We start from the raw sequence: 24,677 nt of genomic DNA, 5'->3' as shown, positions 1-24,677 counted from the left end.
TCACCCTCTTCAAGAAAGGAGACAAAGCGGACTATGGAAACTCCCAAGGAATTTCCCTATTCTCCACAGCTTGGGAGATCATTGCCCCAATCCTCAGTAGGCATTGTCTCCCAATCTCAGAGGAAATCCTTTCTGAAAGCCAATATGGCTGTCGACCAGACCTTGGAGCTATGGACATGATTTTCATTGACTGACAACTCCAAGAGAAATGCCAGGGAAAACATTGGCCACTCTTCATGACCTTCATCAATCTGACCAAGGCTTTTGGATCAGTCAATTGGTCAATATGGAAGACCTTGTCAAAGACCACCTGTCCAAATCAACAACATCCTTCATTTCCTCCACAAAAAGATATTGGCAATGATCATCACTAGCAGTAACGATCAGATTAGGGGTCACTGCCTCTACACTTATCTCTATCTTCATCTTGTCAAGAACAAACTTCCCAGTACTGTGAACATTGTCTACAGGATAGATGGAAATCTTTTTGACCAGCTGTCTGAAATCCAAGAAGAAAACAACACGACTGCTCTTTCTGAACTTCAGTTATGTGGATAACAATGTCATCTTTGTACTCTCAGAAGAAAATCTTCATGCCTCCATTAATACCTTTGTGGAAGCATACTGAAGAAATTGTCTCAGTCCCAAACCCAAGAAGACTAGCAACCTGTCCCAGGTCAAATTGCAGTCCATCCCTCCATTAAGATCAATGGAGAAATCCTCCCAAACATTAAACATTTAACTTACTTGAGAAGCTACCTCTTTCTAAGTCTGACATCGATGCAGAGATTCAACATCACATCCAATTTGTGAACGCCAATCTTCAAATGCCTCAGGATGACAATCTTTGATGACTGTGACATCTGTGCTAATATCAAGACCCTTGCGTACAAGACAACCATTCTTCAGACTCTTCTATGTAGCTCAGAAACTTGGACTACATACAGATGACACCTCCAAGACTTTTGAGTAGTACATCAATGTTGTCTGACATGGATTCTCTACAACAGAAGGGAGGACAGATGGACAAAATCAGTAGCTAACAGCACCAGCACCGAGGCCGTGATCATCCGAAACCAGCTCCTTTGGGTCGGCCACGTGTTTGGATACTCTCGGTCTGACTGCCAAAGCAAATCTTTGAAGAGCTCAAGGAAGTCACCCAAATGAGAGGTGGACCAAAGACTCTACAAAGACTCCCTGAAGAAGTACTTCAAGAAATGCAACACAAACTTCAATGCCTGGAAGATCCTTGTTCAGAAGAAATCAATGCAGAGGAACCTCCTGTATGAAGGGATGAATTTCTTTGAGAACATCCATTGGCAAGTAACTGGAGAAAGACATGCCAATGATCAAGGCCAATGACCAACTCCAATGGCCAGAAACACCTACCAAGAGAGATGCAGCTCCGGGATTGGGCTCATCAACTATGAAAGGACCCACAGGAGTTATGACCAGTGACAATGGAATTTCCTAGGTAAGTAATCAAGTGGTTAGCAAGTGATTGCTGATGAAAGTGATCCCTGAGAGATTGTCTGCATCAAATTCAGGTCAATGGAGATGCTGCACTCACATCCAACAGCTCCATATTCACATTTGTCCACTGAGATCAGAAAACTATATCTATCAGCTGTCAAGTCTTTCTGCGAGGAAGAGGAGTAAACAGGATGTCCTTGAGTATAAGGAATGTAAAGAAAGAAGTGAGTTGATTTTATAGCTGAGGCTGGCACAGCACAAACAGCCAACTAAACCTATTAGTGGACCTAAGTGATTGAAACCAGGACTGTGGTTCTCCTCACCAGACTACTGAATTCTATCCAGAGAATTCTTAATTGAGTTGAAAGGTCGACTCACATTCCAGGCTAGCAAGCTCTGTATTTTTAGCTAGTTGCTCCGCATTTGTAACCAAAACACAACCGAGGATCAGAGAATGGGACAGCAAGCCCAGCTAATAAAAACTAACAACCATAAAACAATTCTGATTGTGAAGCTGATGACCCATGAAAATAACGAGTAATAGTGACACTGCACTTCAACATGGAGCACAGTCACCTTGGCTGACAAGTGACAAGTAACATTCCAGCCACACACATACCAGGTAATGGCTGTTTCTTATTTGAGATGATCTAACAACTGCCTGTTGACATTCAATGGTGTTACCATCACTTAATCCTCCACCATCAATATCTTTGGGGTTACCACTGACCAAAAGCTTAACTGGACTCGCCATGGAGGTTACAAGAACAGGTTAGAGGCTAGGAATACTGCGATGGGTAACTCATCTCCTGACTCCACAAAGCTTGTCCACTACCTACAAAGCGCAGGACGATGGAATACTCCCTAGTTGCCTAGACGGGTGAAGCTTCAACAACACAAGAAGCTTGAAACCATCCAGGACAAAGCAACCTTCTTGACTGGCACCACAAGCATCCACTTCCTCCATCACACTCAGTAGCTTCAGTGTGTATTATCTACAAGATGCACTGCAGAAATTCACCATAGATCCTTAGACAAACTTTCCAAATCCACAACCACTTCCATCGAGAAGGACAAGGATTTCGGAACACCACCACCTGAAAGTTCCTGTGTGAGCTAATCATCCTATATATCACCAATCCTTCACTGTTGCTGGCTCAAAATCTTGGAACCCTCTCTCAAATGGTATTTTGGGAATACCTACATCAAATTGACTGCAGTGATTCAAGGAATCAGCTTACCACCACCTTCTCAATGGCAACTAGGGATGTGGAATTAATGCTTTCCAGCCAGCAATGCCCACATACCATAACTGAATTTTTAAAAGTTGCCTCAATTCCGGTGCCATTGGCTCCTTCAAGGACACTGATGTTAGTATGCCTGTCCTCTCAACTCATACAGACAATCCATTTCAAATGGTGTTGATGGTACTTCTCCAGGACCTCCAGGTTACATCTGTACAAAGTCAAAGTGTTGGAGTCATGTAAAGAGTCAGAAGGATCTTGGTGTCTGCTTGGATTGAAGATTGTCATCCTGGGTGCTGGAAGACAGCACTCACAGATTAGATGTAATGTTAGATCGCAGCACTAATATCAGCTTTAGATGAGAGGGTCTCTCCAGGTAAGGGAAGTGTTTCACATCTGGGAGGATTTCTCCATTGATCTTAACGTAGGGATAGTGTGGAGCATGTCTTAGGATAGGTTGGTAAAGGACTTGAATCCTCTTCAGGTTGAGGCCAAGACCAGTTCTTTGGTTTGTTTCTGCAAATATGTTAAGCAAGACTTAACTTATAACTTCCCTTAATCAAAAGATCTCTTGAGAATAATGATCACAATTTTATTGGAATTTTGTATTGTTTGAAAGTCATTTTGTCAAGTACAAAACTAAGTTCTGACATCTAAATAAGGAAGCTACATGGATATGAGGGCAACATAGGCTATGCCTGTTTGGAAAAGTACATTTAATTGTAGACAAACAATAATATGCTCTTAAATAATAAATAAACACAATTTGCAATGAATACACAGTCCTTTCAATCAACAATCCCACAAAAATGATGGTGAATTGTTTTTAACAAGACGAATTTTTAAATGGCGTTAAATTAAAGCAAGAGTCTTATGACGTTGCCAAAAAAAAATGATTGTTTAAGAATGGGAAAGATTTTAGAATTCAGTAATGAAGGACTATGGAATAGGTCAGGAAACATAAGAGACAATAAGAACAAATTGGCACAATAACATAGACACAGATCATTGCTTCGGAGCACAGAAATCGAGAAACAATTAATATAAAAAATGATTGTTGAAGCTTTTCATCTTGCACACAACTGAATTGCAAGAATATCGAACCTGAAAGGGAACAACAATTTGTACTGCTTTAAAAGAGGGTTCTGACCGGTTGGCAAATGGACTCTGACTGATAGAGGTCTTGTGATGGAGACAGTGATTTTAGGACTGGTTAACTGCCAGGCTTTTGTTTAAATTCAAATCAGACAGGTATGTTCAGATTATTCAAGACGGGGCAATACCCAAAAAAAAGGCATTTGTTCAGCTGACGATGGTCCAGTGCATGGATATGTTCTTTCCATTTGTAAAGGGGAAGAGATGTTATGCATGAGCATACGTGACTACTAACACAGTCATGATTCATACTCTAAATTTAAAATTGATTAATAATGAATTATTAAGAACTGAAATGTACTTCCTGGAGGATGATGGATACAGATTCAATTGTGGCTTTCAAAGGGGAATTAGCTAAGCCCCCAAAGGTAAAAATAATTGCTAAGAAATGAAAATAAGGGCTGTGTTCTCAGCAGATTGGAAATGAGTAAATTTAACATTGTTATTCACAAAGGGGTGAAAGAGAAAAACAAACAGAAAACTGCAGGTCAGTTAGCGCGACATGAGTCTTCGAGAAAATGTTGGAATCTGCCAAAGAAGTCTTTAACAATGCACGTTTGTTTCATGAAATAAAAGTCACGCAAGTCAAACATAATGAGGATGTAACTAATAGCATAGATGGGTTTGGGGGGGGGGAGAATGGGCATTGTGTACATAGTACACGATGGCTCACAGAGCCAGGGAGCCTTGGGCGACAGTGTGAAGTTGGCACATTCTCCTCATGTCAGCGTGGGTTTCCTCCGGATGTTCCGGTTTACTCCCACAGTCCAAGGATATGCAGGTTAGGTGAATTGGCCATGCTAAACTGCTCATAGTGTTCAGGGATGTATAGGTTAGGTGCCTTCGTCAGGGGAAATGTAGAATAGGATGGTTACTCTTTGGAGGGTCAGTGTGTACGTGTTGGAACAAAAGGCCTGTTTCCACACTGTAGGGATTCTATGAATTTCCAAAAGGTATCAAATAAGGTGCCACACCTCAGTCAGTATCTGTCACAGAGCAGGGTACCCGTGTAACATTCAGGGATGTATAGGTTAGGTGCCTTCGTCAGGGGAAATGTAGAATAGGATGGTTACTCTTTGGAGGGTCAGTGTGTACGTGTTGGAACAAAAGGTCTGTTTCCACACTGTAGGGATTCTATGAATTTCCAAAAGGTATCAAATAAGGTGCCACACCTCAGCCAGTATCTGTCACAGAGCAGGGTACCCGTGTAACATTAATAAAAAATTGTTTGTGCCACAACAAGTCGAGTAAATATTGAAGGCCATTAACTTGCTTTTGGTTTAGAATAAACAAGAACTGAATTTTGCTTAGAAAGCAGAGATTGAGAGCTTTAGTCAATTTAAGGAGGCCTGATGAGTCAGAACCACATATAAATTCTCCCTCAGAAAGGAATATAAAAACAGTTCAGGGAAAGTACTGTTACTGCATGGAAACGTCGAGTTTGTGAAACTTCCAAACTGTAAGTGTTTGGTTAGAAATATGGAGGTGATGAGAAAGCTAAGCTCAACGCTCAGATTTATAAGTATTCATGAAATAAGGTTTTGCAATTCTCAGAAAAGAAACTTGGTGAATCAGCAAAGGTGAATTTAAAGATTTGACATAAAGGGACAATTTCTCTGGATGAGAGTCTCTGGGAACTAGCCTGAGCCTCTCACTTACTGTGTGTTTTAAGATGTTTCAAACTATATATTTTTTATTTTCTTCTTTCAAATACTAAACTGATCTGTTGTTACAGAAACTGCACAGGCCCATGTTACTCTGTATCAGTGATTGATCACCATGTTAACTAAAAAAGAATCAAGCCAGATTTCATTCTGGGATCTGACTCGTTCAGTGTTATCATCAGTTGTGATCATAACACCTCCAACTCAAAAAATTACAGATTACAAAAAACCCGCAAACCCACAGATATTGGTGCTGTAAAATAAAAATGAATCCTCAGCATAAGCACAAAGAGAGGTAGGCTAATGCTGCAAGGGATAACTCAAACATTTCAAAAGAGCAAATACAATTAAAAGTAACAGAACATTATTAATAGAACACTAGGTTACTGCCATTATCTGATGGCGTTAAAGGGCGAGATCATAAACAGGATATCATGTAACTCAAACAAGAAACTGAGAATTCCATTATCACAAACAAATAACTCCAAATACAGCCACCATTCATTCCTGTCAAGAAAAACATTTACATTCACATCAACTTTGAAGCCAGGAATTCCTCACCACTGAGTGAAGGAGGCATGGTTTTCTACTGTGATCCTTTGTAGCTCAGGCCATGGAATAAACTGAAGACAAAGGGGCACTATACATTGTGCAATTCAACAAGATTTCAACAGGAAATGTGATTGTGATATTGTGGCATAACTCAAAATAAAGGGAGGACAAAATCAAGAGACTTTACTCCAATTAGAAGAAGAGTGAAGTTCGATCATCCTGACCAGACTGCAATAAAACTGTGCTGGAGATTGTAGGCATTCAGGTGATTTGTGGTGGTATTGTAAAGATGTGGGCAGAAAAATTAGCCTCAAGTATAGGGAGGTGTCTGTTTACTGGGATTGTTGTCAAATCACAGAAGTGTTCAACTGGAGAAGTCCTTTATGGCTCACTAAATGCAATGCTCAAATGAAAATAAAAACTGTATAAAAGAACTTATTGTTTCCTTTTGAATTCCATATCTCAGTTAAGTACTCACATTGTCCTCACGTAAAAGCTTTTTGCCACTTTTGGGGATATGTTGATAAATGTTCATCTTTATTAGCTCCTCATAGCTTTTCTCTGGTCCAGAAGATCCATAAACAGTTTGCAGTTTGTTCTTTGCCATTTCAACCTCCTTATCATCTTCATCGTCAACTTCATCATCACTGTCCTCCTTCCCACAAAGCTCAACAAGAAGCTTCAGTTCATTATTCCAATCCTGTAATATGAATCATTTCTAGTTCAGATTTCCATGTTAAATTTCAATTAGCCTCATGTATAAAATATTTTCCAAACCTGGACCTTTGAGACAGGATCACAAACTTTATAATTGGCAAAAGAAAATGTCTGACCCTTCACAGAATATCCAAGTGCCAACCAGTAACATCTAACCAAGGTTTGTCTAACTCCATCATACCAAAACTATTCAATAGCTGGATATCAACAGTTGATTACATATTTCCAAGATCTAACTACAAAGCCTAATAATAAAAGAATGAAATAAAAGTTGACATTATTTGTATAAAAGCTGATTATGGATTTCTGTAAGATTAACCAACACATGTTTTAATTTAGACACACTTTATCACCTCGAATAGAGAACTCAGTTTTCCTTTCATGCCTTTATTACCTGAAACAACCATGGGAATGTATATCCCCAAGACACACAGGTGAGGGGCATAAGGGAATGGGGCGAATATTTCAAAAACCAGATATCCAACCCCAAACAGCCTTCAAAATGCCACTTTAACAGAATCAGAATGAGAATGCGAGACAAAATAACAAAACAAAGTAATTAAAAATGTTACCTCTCCAATAATATGAGTCATTTAAATGTATTAACTGTGAATCATAAATTTAACAAGCTTTATATCTATTGACTATAAGGTTAGTTTCCCAGGTCTCAGAAAACCCAGCAGACTGGGGAGGTACAGAGTGCAAGTAAGTGCCTTTTCAGTCGTAGCAATGGAGAAGAGAGGGGGAGCAGGACTACTTCAACCCAATCTTCCCAGTAAACCAGCTGCAATCAACACCACTCTATTCTTTTTACTCACCAAACACAATCTCTAACTCAAGAGTGTTCCCTAACCCTCCTAATCCCAATACTTATTTCCAATTTTCAAACATTCGCCCAATATACAATCCCTCATTGACCTCTGATGTCTCTCCAAAATCTTAATCTCTCTCTGTTCTCGGCTCTCTGAACTCACCCCAATTCCTGATCACTGAGAGAAAGTGAGGGCTGCAGATGCTGGAGATCAGAGCTGAAAATGTGTTGCTGGAAAAGCGCAGCTGGTCAGGCAGCAACCAAGGAACAGGAGAATCGACATTTCGGGCATAAGTCCTTCTTCCTGAAGAAGGGCTTATGCCCGAAACGTCGATTCTCCTGTTCCTTGGATGCTGCCTGACCTGCTGCACTTTTCCAGCAACACATTTTCAGCCAATTCCTGATCACATCCACATCCCCTGATCTCCCCTGTCTGCAAGCTCCAAACAACCCCACTTCCAAAAATAACCCTCAGGTCACCAATATCCCTTGGTCCCCTGTACTTTATTCGACCATAATCACATTTTAAGTAAACTTGATATTTGTTTCTTTCACACTTTGTTCCTTCAGTATGCTTTAAACACAATGCTGAAAGAGAAACAGAAGTACTGCAGCCAACTTCTATGATTTACTTTAATTAATATTTCACGGAATGTGGACTTTACTGGTTAGCATTCTCCCTAGTTGGAGATGATAGATATTCTGATTTGTTCCTTGTCGATGGCGGACAGACTTTGAGAAGACAAAAGGTGGGTTACTCGAGACAGAATTCAGAGCGTGTAAACTGTTGGCGCAGCGATATTTTATCAGCAGATCTAGTTCAATGCATGGTAACCCCGACAGTGTTGATACTGAGGTTAACACTGATGTGCAATTGTTAGATTCTCTTTTGTTAAAGATAATCATTACCTGGCACTTCAGCTGTATGAATATTACCAATCTCCCTCCGTCCACACCTATTCTCATCCAACCCACTGTGTTAGAGAGGGGCAACTGAATGGATAGCAACACTGAAATCTGACAAGAAATAAAAGCAGAACAGGAAGCAGAAGTGGGTCACTCTAGGTCATGCTCGTTTGATTATTATTACCTGCTCGCTGAGGAATTCAATCTCTGCTTTAAACTTGCGACCTTCGTAAGATTGCACTTTTATTATGGCTGATGTGCAGGCTCCTGATGATGATGTGGGCAACAGAGACTTCTCCTTGAAAACTGCATTCAGGAGTGTACTTTTCCCAGCCCCTGTCTGTCCAAAGACTCCAACGTAAATGTTCTCCCGAAGACATTTCTCCTTTAACTGTTGCACCTTTTTTCTGAAAAGAATCTTTTTTAGCTTGATTCAAAAATCACAAAGGAAATATAGAACATAGAAGAATATCCTGATGATGATGTGGGCAACAGAGACTTCTCCTTGAAAACTGCATTCAGGAGTGTACTTTTCCCAGCCCCTGTCTGTCCAAAGACTCCAACGTAAATGTTCTCCTGAAGACATTTCTCCTTTAACTGTTGCATCTTTTTTCTGAAAAGAATCTTTTTTAGCTTGATTCAAAAATCACAAAGGAAATATGCATGACAGATTTATATACTTCAATACAAATCCCAGACATGTTCAATGCATCCCAATAATGCTCTGAATATAGCCCTCATGATTTCCCTGGTAGAGTTGCTAAGTGAGGACCTGACACTTGAAAGCTGAAAAAGCTGAACAACAAAGTAAAATATAGAAGATATTGTGGGAGTGGGGTGTTCTTCAGAGGGTCAGTGCAGACCCATAGGGCCAAATGGCCTTGTTCCACACTTGAGAGATTTGATAATCCAAAATATGTTGAACTCCTCTGACATTTCGTTGTTCGCCATCACAATCTCCTCAGATTAATTTTCTTAGGGGCTTTGTCATCTCTCTTCCTTTTTATGTTTCAACAGAAACAAATCAACCACAATACCTTCCCAAATGCCTCAACTGAACCTACCTCCAGCGCAGTTTCAAGGCTGTGCATTCCAGACCAGAACCGCTCATAAAGTGAGTACGTTTTTCTCACTTTGTATGTGGTTCAGGCAGTAGGAAGCATTTGGTACAACACAAAATTCGTACAAAACTCAAAATGCAGAAGCTCCACTTGTGTAAATAGATTAGATTAGATTCCCTACAGTACGGAAACAGGCCCTTCAGCCCAACAAGTTCACACTGACCCTCTGAAGAGTAACCCACCCAGACTCATTTCCCTACTCATGCACCTATCGCTATCAGCAATTTAGCATGGCCAATTCACCTGACCTGCACATCTTTGGACTGTGGGAGGAAACTGGAGGAAACCCACACAGACATAGGGAAAATGTGCAAACTCATTGCACAGTCGCCAGAGGCTGGAATCGAACCTGGGTCCCTGGCGCTGCGAGGCAGCAGTGCTAATCACTGTGCAACTGTGCTAATTAAGTAGCTATACTAAAAAGACAGGTAAGAGTATGAAGTATTGTGGGAGATTAGAAATGTTGTTTTTGCAGATGGGTGAGGGGGTCTAGTGGGGGAAGGGAAGGGGAACATTATGCAAACGGTCACGGAATTCTTGTAGCATGTAGCATGTAGCATACTTAAGGCTAAGACTTTAATAAATATAGAGGGTCTTTTAAAGAAAATAGTTTTAAGCTAGGAAATAACAATGAAGGGTTGTAGCTGACCACAAAAAGAAGCAACAAGGGCATTTCACTATAAAGCTTATAGTATGATAAGAGAAACTGGACAAAAGAAAATGCTGTAACAAACAAGGAACAAAGAATGCAGACAAGGACAGCAGGATGGCCAGATAAGAAAATAACTAACAAGTGAGGTAATCGGCTTATGATAGGATGGGAAAAGGGAGGCGTGATTCCGCAACTTGTAAACTGAATAAGAAAGCTAATATACTCTGTTTTTGCGCGCATTTCTGCTTGATTGCAGAAGTGTCTGGTTCTTGCAAGGCTGTAATAAATTGTTCTTGTTTCCAAGGCTTTGTCTCAGGCTGATTGATTTATGAGTGAGTTCTGTTTCTCACAAGATTTCTAAAAATGAAAGGGTAAATGGAAATCCAGCAGACTGAGAGCGCCATTGAAAAAAATTCCAAGAAAGTAATGAGGTACAAAAAGAGAATGTGAAAGAATCATACATGGATTGTAAATATATAAAGAAAGATTGCCTGGAAATCTGATAATGTCCAAAATTAGGCACTACCTGACAACTTTCTTCAATCATATACAGAACGAATTTTGTTATGTTCACCAGTTTCAGGGGGAATGTGTGGAAGTGTGCCACCAGAATAAACAAAAACAATAAATAAACAAATTGAGTTATTTTGCGAAAATGACTGTAGGAATAGTTTTTGGTAAGAATTACACCCCCACTGGTGACACAATAACAGATTAATCCTCAAATGATAAGATTCAATTTTATACTGACGGTGGCATTTGAATTTCTAACCTCTCGATTTTTAAGATCAGTAACAGACCATAACATCATACATGAGAGAAGCATTTATTCGTGTTTATATTGTAGTTTGTATTTTAGTCATTTGACAGTCAAAAAGATGAATTAGTGCAAATGGCTCAAGACAAAATTCTCTGGTTTCAATTTGCCAAGCTCAAAACAAAGAGCTACAAGAACCAAACATTTTTTTTTGGAGATGTGGGCTTGGAATTCAAACTTTTCACAAATTGTCCAGAAATGCCCTTATGATTTTTAATGTGCTGAATGCTTGCAGTCAATCTTCCTTTAAGAATTCTATAGAACCAACTGCAACAGAGTGATTGAATCACTAGTATTAACTGGCCTCAGATTTCTCTAATTCTTAATGACCCAGTAACTCTTCCAACTCACCTCCAGCTTGTCACTTTCAACTTTGCCAACCATTTCTTCCACTCACTGTTTCTATCACCCTTACAGTGAGCAAGGGCTTGAGAGAGAAGGAGGAGTGGAGTGAGATGGATGATGATGGAAAAGTTAGGGAGTGAAGTAGTGGTCAGGAAGGTTATGAAAAGAAGTGCAGGTGAAGACATTGCTGTACAGGGTAATGGAGCCTGAGAGAGAATGTGTGCAGAGGGAGAACAGTAAGATTTCAGAACACTCCAATTAATGGTTTGGAGTGGGAGCTGAACTCTTCAGCTTGCTGGCTGTTTACTTTCAGAGCATCAGGTGATACATTAATCAGGTTGAATGTTGACTTCATGTTCCAAGAACTGAAGAGTGACTTTCAACTCATAATTCCATTTAAGAGATCATGCCAGACTGAGTTAATTTCTTGTTGTGAGAGAGTCCATCAGCTGTTTGTTGACAGGCAAAAGAAACAGCAAACCTCGAGTGACCATCATGGTGTGTACAGCTGTTATAATTAGGTGCATTGCACTTGGACAGTTGTGTGGTCACACAGGTGCCCGAACATGCCTCTATTTATGAAATTATCTTTTAACAATTACAAGGTTATCAAACACTGATGCCTATGCATGATAAGGTTAGTCTGAGAGCAGACTGCATCATTACTAAGAGGTATCCCGCACCTCTTAAAGAGGTATATTCCGACTGCAGGCACTCCAAAAAGCTGACTGAATTAATGCCTGAAGGAGAGAGTGAGGAGGCCAATAAAACACAGGAACAGAATTAGGCCTTTTGACCCATGTAGTCTGCTTCATTATTCAATCATGGATGATGTGTTTCTCAACTACATTCACCTGTCTTCTCCCCAAAATCTTTGATTCCCTTACTAATCAAGAACCCATTTATCTTAAATGACTTGGCTTCCATGACTTTCTGTCACAAGTTCCACAGATTCACCACTCTCTGGCTGAAGAAATTTCTCCTCATCTCAGTTCTAAACTGTCGTCCCTTCACTCTGAGGCTGTGCCCTTGGGTCCTAGTCTATCATACCCATGGAAACAACTTCCCTATGTCCACTCTATCCAGCACCAACGTTTCCCAATGTGGAACTGCCAAATGAAACCTGACTGAATTTTTAAGAAGTAGATTAAAACACTTGTGTTGGACACGTAAGAGCAGCTTTGAATACTGTGTTGCTTTCTGTTGATATCTAGTGTTGTACTATACATACTTGAGGTTGAGCAGCAGATTCTCTTCATTAGGGTTGTTTGAGTTGGTCTCCTCCAGCTTCTTTAGCACTGCTTCAACAATTTCCTTTGTTTTTGCTTCCCATTTGTCACCTAATAAATGAAAATACTTGAGAACACAAATCAATGCAGCCAACAGCAAGCAACAGACTTCTCAGACAGTGGAAATATTTTTCCACACAATCACCTTAGTGTGGGAATCTACCCTTTACAATTTACCCTCTTACTTTCTGTGGTGGATCCCCTTTAGTCCCTCATGTTGTATAGGGTGTGGAAAGGGTTGATCAGGAGTAGGAATAGGTTGGTGCTACAAGATAAGGACTGACATTTTATCGAGGTAGGAAAGGATTTGAAGAGGCTGCTCACTGCTCTTTCAAATATTGAGCTACTTAAACAAAAGTTATACATCCATACACACTGTAAAGATCATGCCCCTACAGTTTTCTGTAGTTTTAATTGTGGACCAAGGATTGTCAAAGAAATTCTTGAACTTTTAAAAAGCAAATTACCAAAAATCATTGCAAATTGTGTTTACACTGCTATTTTGTTCTTGCAGTGGCTGTTTGTATACAGGGTAGCATCAGAGGATGTATATAAAGTGAGATTCAGCCAACAACAGATTGCTGATTAGTTTGTGAAGTTATGACCAGTTGTGGATGACAAAGGCCCTCAATCTTGATAATAACTGTCTCATTGGCACCTGAACAGCTTGTGAGTGTGCATAATACTAGCTTCAGATCACATGTGCCACAAAACCTGTCCCAACAATTCAGGATCTAAAGCTCTCCCATCTGCAACAATTCTCCAGTTGATCCATCTTCCTAAATTCTGCACTCACAAGCATTGGGAATAGTCTGAATATTACTATTTTTGAGTTCATTTGCAGTGAATAAATGGAAAGTGGTGGGTGAATTCACCTTAGATTTTGAGAAGCCATCTGCATTAAAGGTTATTGCAGAAAACAAAAGCTTACACTGTTATTGCATTGACATGGATAGAGGATTGGCTGGATAACATTTTACAAGTATCATTCTTCAATCAGGGTGGTAGGCATAAACCTGGAAACTAAGTCTGAATTAGGGAAACTATTAGAAAACATTTTGAGGCACAGAATTAATTTCACTTGGAAAGGCAAGGATTACTCAAAGATCATAGCTTTGTAGGTAGGAGGGAGATCATACCTAACTAAATTATTCAAGAAGATGATGAGGTTTGGAGATAAGGGTAATGCAGTTGACGTGGTCGATATGGACTTCAGTAAGGCATTTAATAATGTCTTTCATGGCAGACTGGTTAAGAAGGCAAGAGTCCATAGAATCCAGGACAAATTTGATCCAAAATTGGCTTAGTGGAAGCAAGCAGAGAGTGATGGTCAAATGCTGCTTTTCTGTCTGGAAGCCCATGTCCAGTTGCAGTCTACAGAATTTGGTGCAGTATCCACTGTTGTTTTTTTGTGTATATTAATGACCTAGACACAGATATAAGAGGTTTGATTAGTTGGTTCACAGATGACACGAAAACTGATGTTATGGGAAATAGCAAGTGAGGATAAACTTAACTGAGCTCAGGGATAGTGGCCTAGTCTGCAGGGAGCAGTTGGAGTGTGCAGCAAAGGCACAGAGTAAGTATAAAACTAATTGAGCTCAGGGCACATTGTAACGGTGGGAACAATGCAAGGACAGGTCATGTTTAACTGATTTACTGGAATTGTTTGGAGATATTAAGAACGCAGTGACCCAGTAGGTGTGATCTATCTAGATTTCCAAATGGCATTCAACAAGGCACCACCCAAAAGGCTGCTCCATAAGATAAAGTGCAGGGACCGGGTTCAATTCCAGCCTTGGGCGACTGTCTGTGTGGACTTTGCACATTCTCCCCATGTCTGCATGGGTTATCTCCGGGTGCTCCAGTTTCCTTCCACAATCCAGAAGTGTGCAGGTTAGGTGAATTGGCCATGGGAAATTGCCCATAGTGTTCATGGATGTGTAGGTTAGGTGTATTAGTCAGGGGTGAATGTAGAGTAAGAGGGTAGGGGTAATGGGTCTGCATGGGTTACTCTTTGGAGGGTCGGTGTGGACTTGTTGGGCTGAAGGGCCTGTTTCTACACTGTAGAGATACCACCACCTGTATTTCTAGTTGATACACAACAGACAGGACTGGATCAGTGGTGAGAATTTTCTCATCTAGGATGAGGGCTCAATAATCGGGGGCAAATGTTTAAGGAAAGAAAGACATTTAGAGAGGATTTGAGGAAAACCTTTTCATCCACACGGTCAAGGATATCTGGAACTCGTGCCTAAAGGGGAACCCATAAGGCATTTAAGAACTATTTGGATGAACATTTGAAATATTTTAGCATACAAGGCAAAGTGCCAAGTGCTGAAAAATGGGATTAATATCGATGGATATTTGATGATAAGCATGGAAATGATGAGCCATTGGGTTTCTTTCCATGCTGAAAAAGAAGCCGTCCGAAAAGAAAGCAGCGTGGTGACATAAATGAATCTTTTTCAGGTTGGCAAGTTTAATAACTGGTGCGCTTCAGGGATCAGTGCTGGGAACTCAATTTAAGTAAAATGAATTGGGTGAGGGAATGAAAGGTATAGTTGCAAAATTTGCTGACAACAAAAATATTGGATGGAATGTAAATTGTGGAGAGAAAACAAGAAGGTTACAAATAGTTTGAGGGTCAAAAAATGAAATTATTTATGGGAAAATGTAAAATTGTCCATTTTGCAGGAAGGATTTTGAAAAGCATGCTATTGTGAGAGGAATTGAATGCAAAAATGTTGTGCTTCAATAAAAAAGGCACTGGTGAGAACACATCTGGAGTACAGTACAGAGTATTCATCACCTTCTTTAAAGATAGATGTAAAGATGTTGTAGGCAGTTCAGGGAAGGTTTATTGATTAATACCTGAAATAGGGTGTTATCTTAGGAGGATAAATTGGACAGGCTAGGCCTGTGTCAGCTGAAGTTAGAAATAAGATGTAACTTGATTGAAATATAAGATCCTAAAAAGATTTGACAAGTTGTGGAGAGAATATTTCCTCCTGTGGTAGAATCAAGAATTATGGGGTCACTGGCTACTTTAATTAATGACCATATAGGCTCAAGGAGTTGAGTGACCTACACCTCCACCTGAATCATATTCAGAACTTACAGATGGAATATAGAGGACGATATGAAGTGAAGGGGGGATATAGGTCACAGTAATCAAACAAAATTGAGAAAAGAACTAGTAGACTAGAAACAACAGCAAATAAGGTCAGGTGGCTTGAGTATCAAGGGGATCAAGGGTTACAGGGAAAAAGTCGGAGAATGGGATTGAGAAACTTATCAGCCATGATTGAATGGCGGAGCAGACTCAATGGGCTGAATGGCCTAATTTCTGCTCTGATGTCTTATGGTCCCATAGCTTGAACAGAGGAACAAAATGTAACCTTCAAATTCACTATTTTCTCGGGAAGAAAGTTTCACAGACTAACAACCTTCAAAAACATTAACCATTCAAATACCTCTTTTGTCATGATTTCACATTTAGACCTTTCTCAAAACATGGCCAATCAAGTCTGAGCCACAGACTGGATTGAACTGGTCAGCTGTGTTCGATGCTGCTATTTTGCTTAAGGAACTCCTCTTCCCACTCTCTTTTTGTTTTAAAAATTCACTCATAGGATGAGGGTGTCGCTGCTTAGGCCAGCATTGATTGCCAATCCCTAACTGCCCAAAGAGCAATTGAGAATCAACCTATTTCTGTGGGTCAAACCAAATAGGGATGGCAGACTGCCCTCTCTAAAGGACATTAGTGAACTAGATTCTTTTCCTGACAATCGACAATTTGGTCATCATTAGAGTCTTAATTCCAGCTTCTTTTCTAATGAATTCAAATTCAACCATCTGCCATGGCAAGATTTTAACCCAGGTCCCAAGAATATTAGCTGAGTTTCTGGATTAATAGTCTAACAATAATACCACTAGGAGGAGAAAGTGAGGTCTGCAGATGCTGGAGATCAAAGTTGAAACTTTATTGCTGGAACAGCACAGCAGGTCAGGCAGCATCCAGGGAACAGGAGATTCGACGTTTCGGGCACAGGCCCTTCTTCAGGAATGAGCAGAGAGTGTTCAGCAGGAGAAGATAAAAGGTAGGGAGGAGGGACTTGGAGGAGGGGCGTTGGAAAGATGCTCCTCCTCCGACCGTCGGGTTGTTGTGGTTTGGCGGTGGATGAGTCCAATGACCTGCATATCCTCGGTGGAGTGGGAGGGGGAGTTGAAATGCTGTGCCACAGGTTGGTTGGGTTGGTTCGTCCGGGTGGCCCAGAGGTGCTCTCTGAATCGCTCCGGAAGTAGGCGGGCTGTCTCCCGAATATAGAGGAGGCCACACCGGCTGCAGTAGATGATGTGGGTGGAGGTGCAGGTGAATCTGTGGGGGATATGGAAGTTTCCTTTGGGGCCTTGGAGAGAAGTGAGGGGGGAGGTGTGGGCGCAAGTGTTGCACCTCCTGCGGTTGCACCACTAGGCCATCATCTCCTCTATATTTTATCTACCCTTTTCAGGATCTTATACATTTCATACAGACTGTTAATATTTTCCAGTAGCATGATAGGGTAGACTTCAAAAAAGGTGACAGCTTGGTGGTGGTATATGCATGAGAGTGGGTTGTTCTAAGTTCTCTGCACTAACTTTGGTCTCCACGAAGTCTCACAGCATCAGATCAACCACAGGCAAGGAAAGCTCCTGCTGATTACATCCTCCAGGTTTGGAGCTTGAGCATCAGCTGGAGTATTTATGAGAATGAGGTGTTTATGGATAGCATATTTCACGCCACACCCTCTGGAAGTGCAGGCAGAGTGGTTAACCGCAGATAGGGGGAGAAAAAAGGACCAGGCAGGTAGTGAGAGAATCTCTCCAAATGCATCTGGCTCACAGTCTTATTTCAGCCTTGCAAACAATGAGAGTGAAGACCCCTCTAAAGGTACCAGATCCCCTCAGCCAAGGCCATAGCTCTGTATGTAATCCAGCTGCTCAAGCAGCTGTTTTGGTGGGGAGGAGTTGTTGCTGTGTAAAATGTTATTCACACCACAAGCGGAATACTGATCTCATTGTAGGAAGAGTATGATCACACTAGAGAATGTTTGGAGGAGTTTTGCAGGATTCTACATGGGTGGAGTGTCTGAACTGAGACAACATTGCATAGGCATGAGTTGGTTTCCTTGGGGGAGCCAAGGTTTGACAGGACTTGCTAACTTGTACAAGAACATAGAGAGGGTGAATGTTGTAACTTCGGCTGGGAAATCTAGAACAAGAGGATTTCAAAGGCTGTCAGCAAGTGCTATATACGAAACAAAGGAGTTTCCACAAAATAAAGTGTATGGAAACAATATATGGAAAATTAGTTTAAGAACAAAGAACAAAGTAGAGATAAATGTGTAATTATCAAGTTGGCAGAGTTTACCAATGAGGATTAGTTTTGGAGCTATAGATATTTACAATCTACATTAGTGAGTTAGGTGAGAGTGTAGGCTGTGAGAAAAATACAAAGAGGCTGCAAAATATAAAGATTGGTTCGATGAACAGGCAACAAATTGGCAGATCGAATGTAATATAATGAAGTGTCAGATTATTCACTTTGGTTGGAAGATTACAAAGACAGACAAGACTTGCCTTTCATTAAACCATGTAGACTGTTTTCTGAACTGTTTTCTCTCTCCCTGCTTTCTTAAATAGTGGTATTAATTTGCTAATATCCAAGCTGCTGGCACCATTCTGGAATATAATGAATTTTCAAAGATCACAGCCAATGCATCCAATATCTCTGCAGTCACCTCTTTTAGAAACCTAGGGTGTAGGGCTACATCACTGCAATAATGTAATGCTAAAAGAGTCTTTAATTGAGGCTATCCAGGTAGAACTCAGAAACCCGAAAAAAAGGGGTAATTCCTTTGCTGGGATTACACTACATCCCTTCCAATCGTCAGAAGGAGAAAGAACAAATATGTTGGCAAATCAGAGGACTGTATGAGAAAACAATGTTTTAGTTGGAGGGAGAAAGTGAGGACTGCAGATGCTGAAGATCAGAGTCGAAGACTATGGTGCTGGAAAAGCACAACCAGTCAGGCAGCATCCGAGGAGCAGAAGAATCAATGTTTCAAGCATAAGCTCTTCATCATTCCTTCATCATTCATCATCATGTGCTTTTCCAACACCACACTTTTTAATCCTAAGGAATAAGCTAGTTATTTGATTGAAGTTTTAGTGAGCAAGTGTTTTGGAGATAGTGACCATAACTGTGTACATTTCAAAGTAATTATGAAAAGGGATAAGGTTAGGTGTCTAAATTGGGGGGAGATCAATTTCAATGTCATTGGACAAACATATCTGGCTAACATACTGGAAGTGGATCCTTTAAGTTAAGTCTCCAAATGGAAGTGGAAGTCTTTTAAAATATAGTGAGAATTCAGGGTGAACATCTTCCTCTAAAAGTGAAGGGCAATGGCAGCAAGTCTAGAGAAACCTGGATAACAAGGGATAACGAGAGTTTGATTAAGAAAAATGAGCAAGTGTATGTTAAATACAGAGCATAAAAACAGGAAAGGTTCTTCAAAAGTATACAGAGTGTCAGGGGTTGATTAAAAAGGAAAGTTAGGAGTGCAAAGCAAGGCTACAGAGTATCTGGCAGATAGGATCACGGAAAAGACCAAGATATCTTATAAGTATATTAAGAGAAAGAGGATTACTACAGAAAGAGACCAATGGGATAACCTCTGCATGAACCCAAAGGATGTAGTTGAGGTCTTCAGTCAATATTTCTCATCTGTATTCAGAGGAGAAAGACATTGTAGCTAAGACATTTCAGTTGAAATGGTGAGTTTCTTGAACATGTTAAGATTAATAAGGAGCAGCATTACATGTTTCAGTAGGCATAAGAGCCTGATGAGATGCATCTCAGGCTGCCAATGGGAGGTAAGGGAGGAGACTGTTATGTCCTGGAGGAGATATTTAGTAGTTGGCTGGCCTCAGGTGAAGTGTTAGATGACTGGAGGATAGCTAATGTTGTTTAAGAAGGACAGAAGGGATAGGACAGGTAATTAGAGACCAGCTAGTCTGACATCAGTGGAAGGGAAATTGGAAAAAACTTCTGAGGGACAGGATTATCAACACTTGGAAAGGCAGGGATTGATCAGGCAGAGTCAGCATCGAATTGTTGAAAGGAAGTTCAGAGAAGTTAATCTACTTGAGTTTTTGAAAAGGTGATTAAATATATTGATGAGGGTACTGCAGTTGATGTTGTTTACATGATTTTTCGGAAAGTCCCACATAGAAGACTGATCCAAAAAGTAAGAGCCCATGGAATCTCAAATCTGAACTAGCTTGCAAATAGGGGGCTGATGGTGGTGGAATTTTTGTGTATTGTGTTTGGAAGTACCACAGGAATCAGTTCGGAGACTCTTGCTGTCTATTATATACATTAATGACTTGGATGTGAATGTGGAAGGTATCATTGGCAAGTTTGCAAATGCAATGAAAATTGGTATTGTTGGTATTGAGGAGAATGGTCTCAGCCTAGTCATGACATTATCAGAAGGACATGAGTGCACTGGAGAGGGTGCAGAAGAGATTCACCAGGTTGTTGCCTGGGTTAAAAAGTCTCAGTTCTGAGGAGAGACTGATAAGCTGGGTCTGTTTTCCTTAGAGCAGAGGAGGAAAGGGGTGGAGGGACAGAACTGATGGAGGTATGCAAACTTATGAGGCATAGACAGAGTACTTCACGAGAATCTTTTCCCCATGACAGAAGCATTTAAGACCAGAGCACACAAATTTAAAATGAAGAGTAAGTGCTTTAGAGGAGATCGAAAAAAATAATTTTCATCCAGAAGATGGTAAAAATATGGAAGGTGCCGCCTGAGAGGGTGGTGGAGGCAGATATTCTTGCAACATTTAAGAAGCATCTGAGTAAGCACTTAAAGTGTCATGGCATATTAGCCAAGGACCAAAAGCAGGAAAATGGGATTAGTGCAGTTTGGTGTTTATTGTGTCGGCATAGATATGGTGAGCTGAGGGGTTTGTTTGTATCTGCATGCCTCTGGCACTCTCAATAATATACCCAAGGAATTTGTTGGTTTTTACGCCCTTTTTTTTAAGTTGTTGTCTTCTAATGCTGTTCATTTTTAAAACTTATTCTCATTATCCCATGACTTCTGCCTATGCATATGAAAAGAAAATAGCTTTACTGAAATAAAACAAAAAGCCAGCAAATTGTGGAAATGAGTTTGAGACATCACTTTTTGAGACATCCAAGATAAGTCAGAACAATATATCATTCACAATTTTTACAAGTTTTCGAACACATGAATAAAGAGGGCTTTGCTGTGATCATGTGGAGCCCTGGGTACACAGTTTTGATGTCCATATCAAAGAAAATGAAATTCTTGCTTTGGGAGGAGATGCAATAGCTCTTTGGTGCATTGATTCCAAGGGTTAGATAATTTGTCCTATGAGGAAAGATTAAGTAAACTGGACATATATACTATGGAGTTTCAAACAATCAGATGACCTCATGGAAAGATAAGATTTTCAGAGCTTGAGAGAGACTGCTTGTCCTTGCTGGTCAGTCTCAAACTCAAGAACATGGCTTTCTCTTAAGGGATCAGCAACATTTGGAATTTTTACCTTAGACAGCTATGGATGTTTAATCATTGAAAATATTCAAACCTATAATCAGCACAATTTTTAGGCTCCACAGGAATCATGTTAAGTGGAGACTGAGCAAGAAAAGAGAGTTGTGGCTAAAGATCAACCATAATCTTAGTGAATGGAGAAGCAAATTTAGGGGGTCCTGTTGCCTCCTTTTGCTCTTATTTTTATGTTCTTACATCTAATATTCTGATTTGTCTGATCCTTTAATAAAATTAGAACTCGCCACCTCATAAGAGGATAGCGATCCTCATTCCCTTGTGTCAGCTAAAAGATCCCAAATTTTACACTTACAATTCTTCCACAGTTCAGAATCTTCTGCTGTGATATGAGGGCCTTTGAGTTTTCGTTTTCGTTGCTTCCTTCCTGTTGGTGTTTCAGGAGACAGGTTTCTTCTGACACCTTGGAAGAGTAATGTATTTTAAAACTACAATGTCACAATCAACAATTGTTCTCATCATCTATTAAGCATAGCATGATACGGTACATACTTACTTAAAATCCTTCACGATTTTGAAAGCTCCTATCAAATCTCCCCTTAGTCTTCTTGACTTGTTAAAGTAGAAGTGCAGCTTCTTCACTCTCGCTACTCAACAACAGTCCCTTACCACTGTTATCACTCAAGTAAATCTTACCTGCATCCCCTTGATTAACTTCACACATCTCAAAGTACAGTGTCCTGAACTGAACACAGCAGTCTTAGCATTCCTCCCTGGGACACCACTGTACCCCTTCTTGCTTTGGAGAAGCCAGTATTGGACTGGGGTGTACAAAGTTAAAAATCACACAACACCAGGTTATAGTCCAACAGGTTTAATTGGAAGCACACGAGCTTTCCCTCTGTCATCCTAATCATACTTCATTAGTAGCTTCGCATGGTCAGGAAGGAGAGATCCCATCCTCAGTGAGACACAGCTTGAGTGAGTATACAGGTCTGGGAATTTGGTGGCAACATGGAAATTTAGTGCAGATGAGAAAGAAGCGCTATTGCTTGCTTTTCTTGGATCATGGTTTGTAAGGTTTGTTTAACAGAATAACTGAAGAGCAGGATCAGGGGCCAAGAACAAAAGAATGACATGACAGGAAAACTAAGTTCATTGGTTAGTGACAGCTACCAATTTGACAATCTATTGTAAGTTACTTTCAGATTGAAGGTAAATAAGGCAAATAACAGATTACAGATGAGTTCTAAAAATCAAATTTAAGACAAAATAATAAGAATAGAGATTCCAGGCCAGGCAATATGTTGTAACTGTTTGATGTGGGAGCCAGTGGACCCTACTGTGGCTCATTGTTACCACATGTGTAGCAAGTGTTGGTTGTTTGATGAACTCTGGCTCAGAGTTGACATGCTGGAATCAGTTTTAAACACTGTGACACAGCACGGGTGGCTCAGTGAATAGCACTGCTGCCTCACAGCACCAGGATCCCAGGTTCAACTCCAGCCTTTGGTGGCCGTGTGGAGCTTGCACATTCTCCCTGTGTCTGCGTGGGTTTCCTCCGGGTACTCCGGTTTCCTCCCACATTCCAAAGATGTGCAGGTCACGTGAATTGGCCATGCCAAATTGTCCATAGTTGTTAGGTGCATTAGTCAGAGGGGGGTGGGTTACTCTTCAGAGGGTTGCTGTGGACTTGCTGGGCCGAAGGGCCTGTTTCCACACTGTAGAGAATCAAATCGAATCGAATCAAGGAGAGGAAGAGTTAAATGGATGCTGTGTTTCAGGAGGCAGTCACACCCCTTAGATCATCCACCACAAACTTGGTCAGTGGTAAGGGACAGGAGGGTATGAATATGAGTGAGGCAGGTAAAGGGGTTCAGGAGGTAGTGCTGAAGGAGCCTCAGCCTTTGAGTGTGTCTAACAGGTCTGACTCCTGTGCAGTTGAGAGTGGGATTGTGGGAAGGATGGGCAATCTGACCATGGTACAGGGTGCCATCCAAGAGTAGGGAGAAAAGAGAAATGTAGTTGTAATCAGGGATAGTATAGTTAGGAGAATGGACACTGTTCTGCTGGATTGAAGGAAAAGGTAATCTGGCGCACTGACCTCTACACTGCTGAAACCAAACGCCAACTCGAGGACACCTCTTCCTACCGCCCCCTCGACCATGACCCCACCCCCATCACCAAACCATCATCTCCTAGGCCATACAGAACCTCATCACCTCAGGAGATCTCCCACCCACAGCTTCCAACCTCATAGTCCGGGAACCCCACACTGCCCAGTTCTACATCCTTCCCAAGATCCACAAGTCTGACCACCCTGGCCGACCCATTGTCTCAACTTGCTCCTGCCCCACTGAACTCATTTCTACCTACCTTGACACCCTAGTCCAGGAACTCCCCACATACGTTTGAGACACCACCTCTTCCAAGACTTCCGTTTCCCCAGCCCCCAAAGCCTCATCTTCACCATGGATATCCAGTCCCTCTACACCTCCATCTGCCATGACCATGGCCTCCAAGCGCTCAGTTTCTTCCTCTCCCACGTCCCCAAAAGTACCCTTCCATCGACACTCTCATTCGTTTGGCCGAACTGGTCCTCACCCTTAACAATTTGTCCTTCGAATCCTCACACTTCCTCCAGACCAAAGGGGTAGCCATGGGCACCCATATGGGCCCCAGCTACGCCTGTCTCTTTGTTTGCAACGTTTAATAGTCCATCTTCTGTAATTACACCGGCACCACTCCCCACCTCTTCCTCCGCTACATTGATGACTGCATTGGTGCCACCTCGTGCTCCCTCGAGGTGGTTGAGCAATTCATTAACTTCACCAACACATTCCACCCTGACCTTCAATTTACCTGTACCTCTCTGACACCTCCCTCCCCTTCCTGGACCTCTCCATCTCCATTTGGTTGAGCAATTCATTAACTTCACCAACACATTCCACCCTGACCTTCAATTTACCTGTACCATCTCTGACACCTCCCTCCCCTTCCTGGACCTCTCCATCTCCATTAATGCCGACCAACTTGACACTGACATTTTTTACAAACAGACCGACTCCCACAGCTACCTGGATTACATCTCTTTCCACCCTACCTCCTGCAAAAATGCCATCCCATATTCCCAATTCCTCCACTGTACCTGCTCCCAGGAGGACCAGTTCCACCACAGAACACACCAGATGGCCTCCTTCTTTAGAGACCGCAATTTCCCTTCCCACATAGTTAAAGATGGCCTCCAACGCATCTCGTCCACATCCCGCACCTCCGCTCTCAGACTCCACCCCTCCAACCGTAACAAGGACAGAACGCCCCTGGTGCTCACCTTCCACCC

The 24,677-nt window shown here is 41.2% G+C and overlaps 1 protein-coding gene across 2 annotated transcripts in view; it reads right to left on the bottom strand.

Moving 5' to 3' along the window:
* Positions 1–24,677, bottom strand: part of LOC122563766 (nuclear GTPase SLIP-GC-like) — a 125,709-nt gene that overhangs the window by 80,835 nt on the left and 20,197 nt on the right. The window contains exons 3-7 of one of the 2 annotated variants that reach the window (XM_043717973.1): positions 21,693–21,800; positions 12,689–12,797; positions 9,007–9,135; positions 8,707–8,800; positions 6,567–6,788 (exon numbers count right to left, since the gene is read on the bottom strand). In XM_043717973.1, the coding sequence (XP_043573908.1) occupies positions 6,567–6,788; positions 8,707–8,800; positions 9,007–9,135; positions 12,689–12,797; positions 21,693–21,800 (662 nt within the window). Of the gene's footprint in view, positions 1–6,566; positions 6,789–8,706; positions 8,930–9,006; positions 9,136–12,688; positions 12,798–21,692; positions 21,801–24,677 lie in introns of both variants that reach the window. The other variant, XM_043717972.1, reaches the window with a different exon arrangement.

Source organism: Chiloscyllium plagiosum, chromosome 27 (assembly GCF_004010195.1).
Source record: "Chiloscyllium plagiosum isolate BGI_BamShark_2017 chromosome 27, ASM401019v2, whole genome shotgun sequence".
Lineage (NCBI taxonomy): Eukaryota > Metazoa > Chordata > Chondrichthyes > Orectolobiformes > Hemiscylliidae > Chiloscyllium > Chiloscyllium plagiosum.
This window is presented reverse-complemented; position numbering and strand designations above follow the sequence as displayed.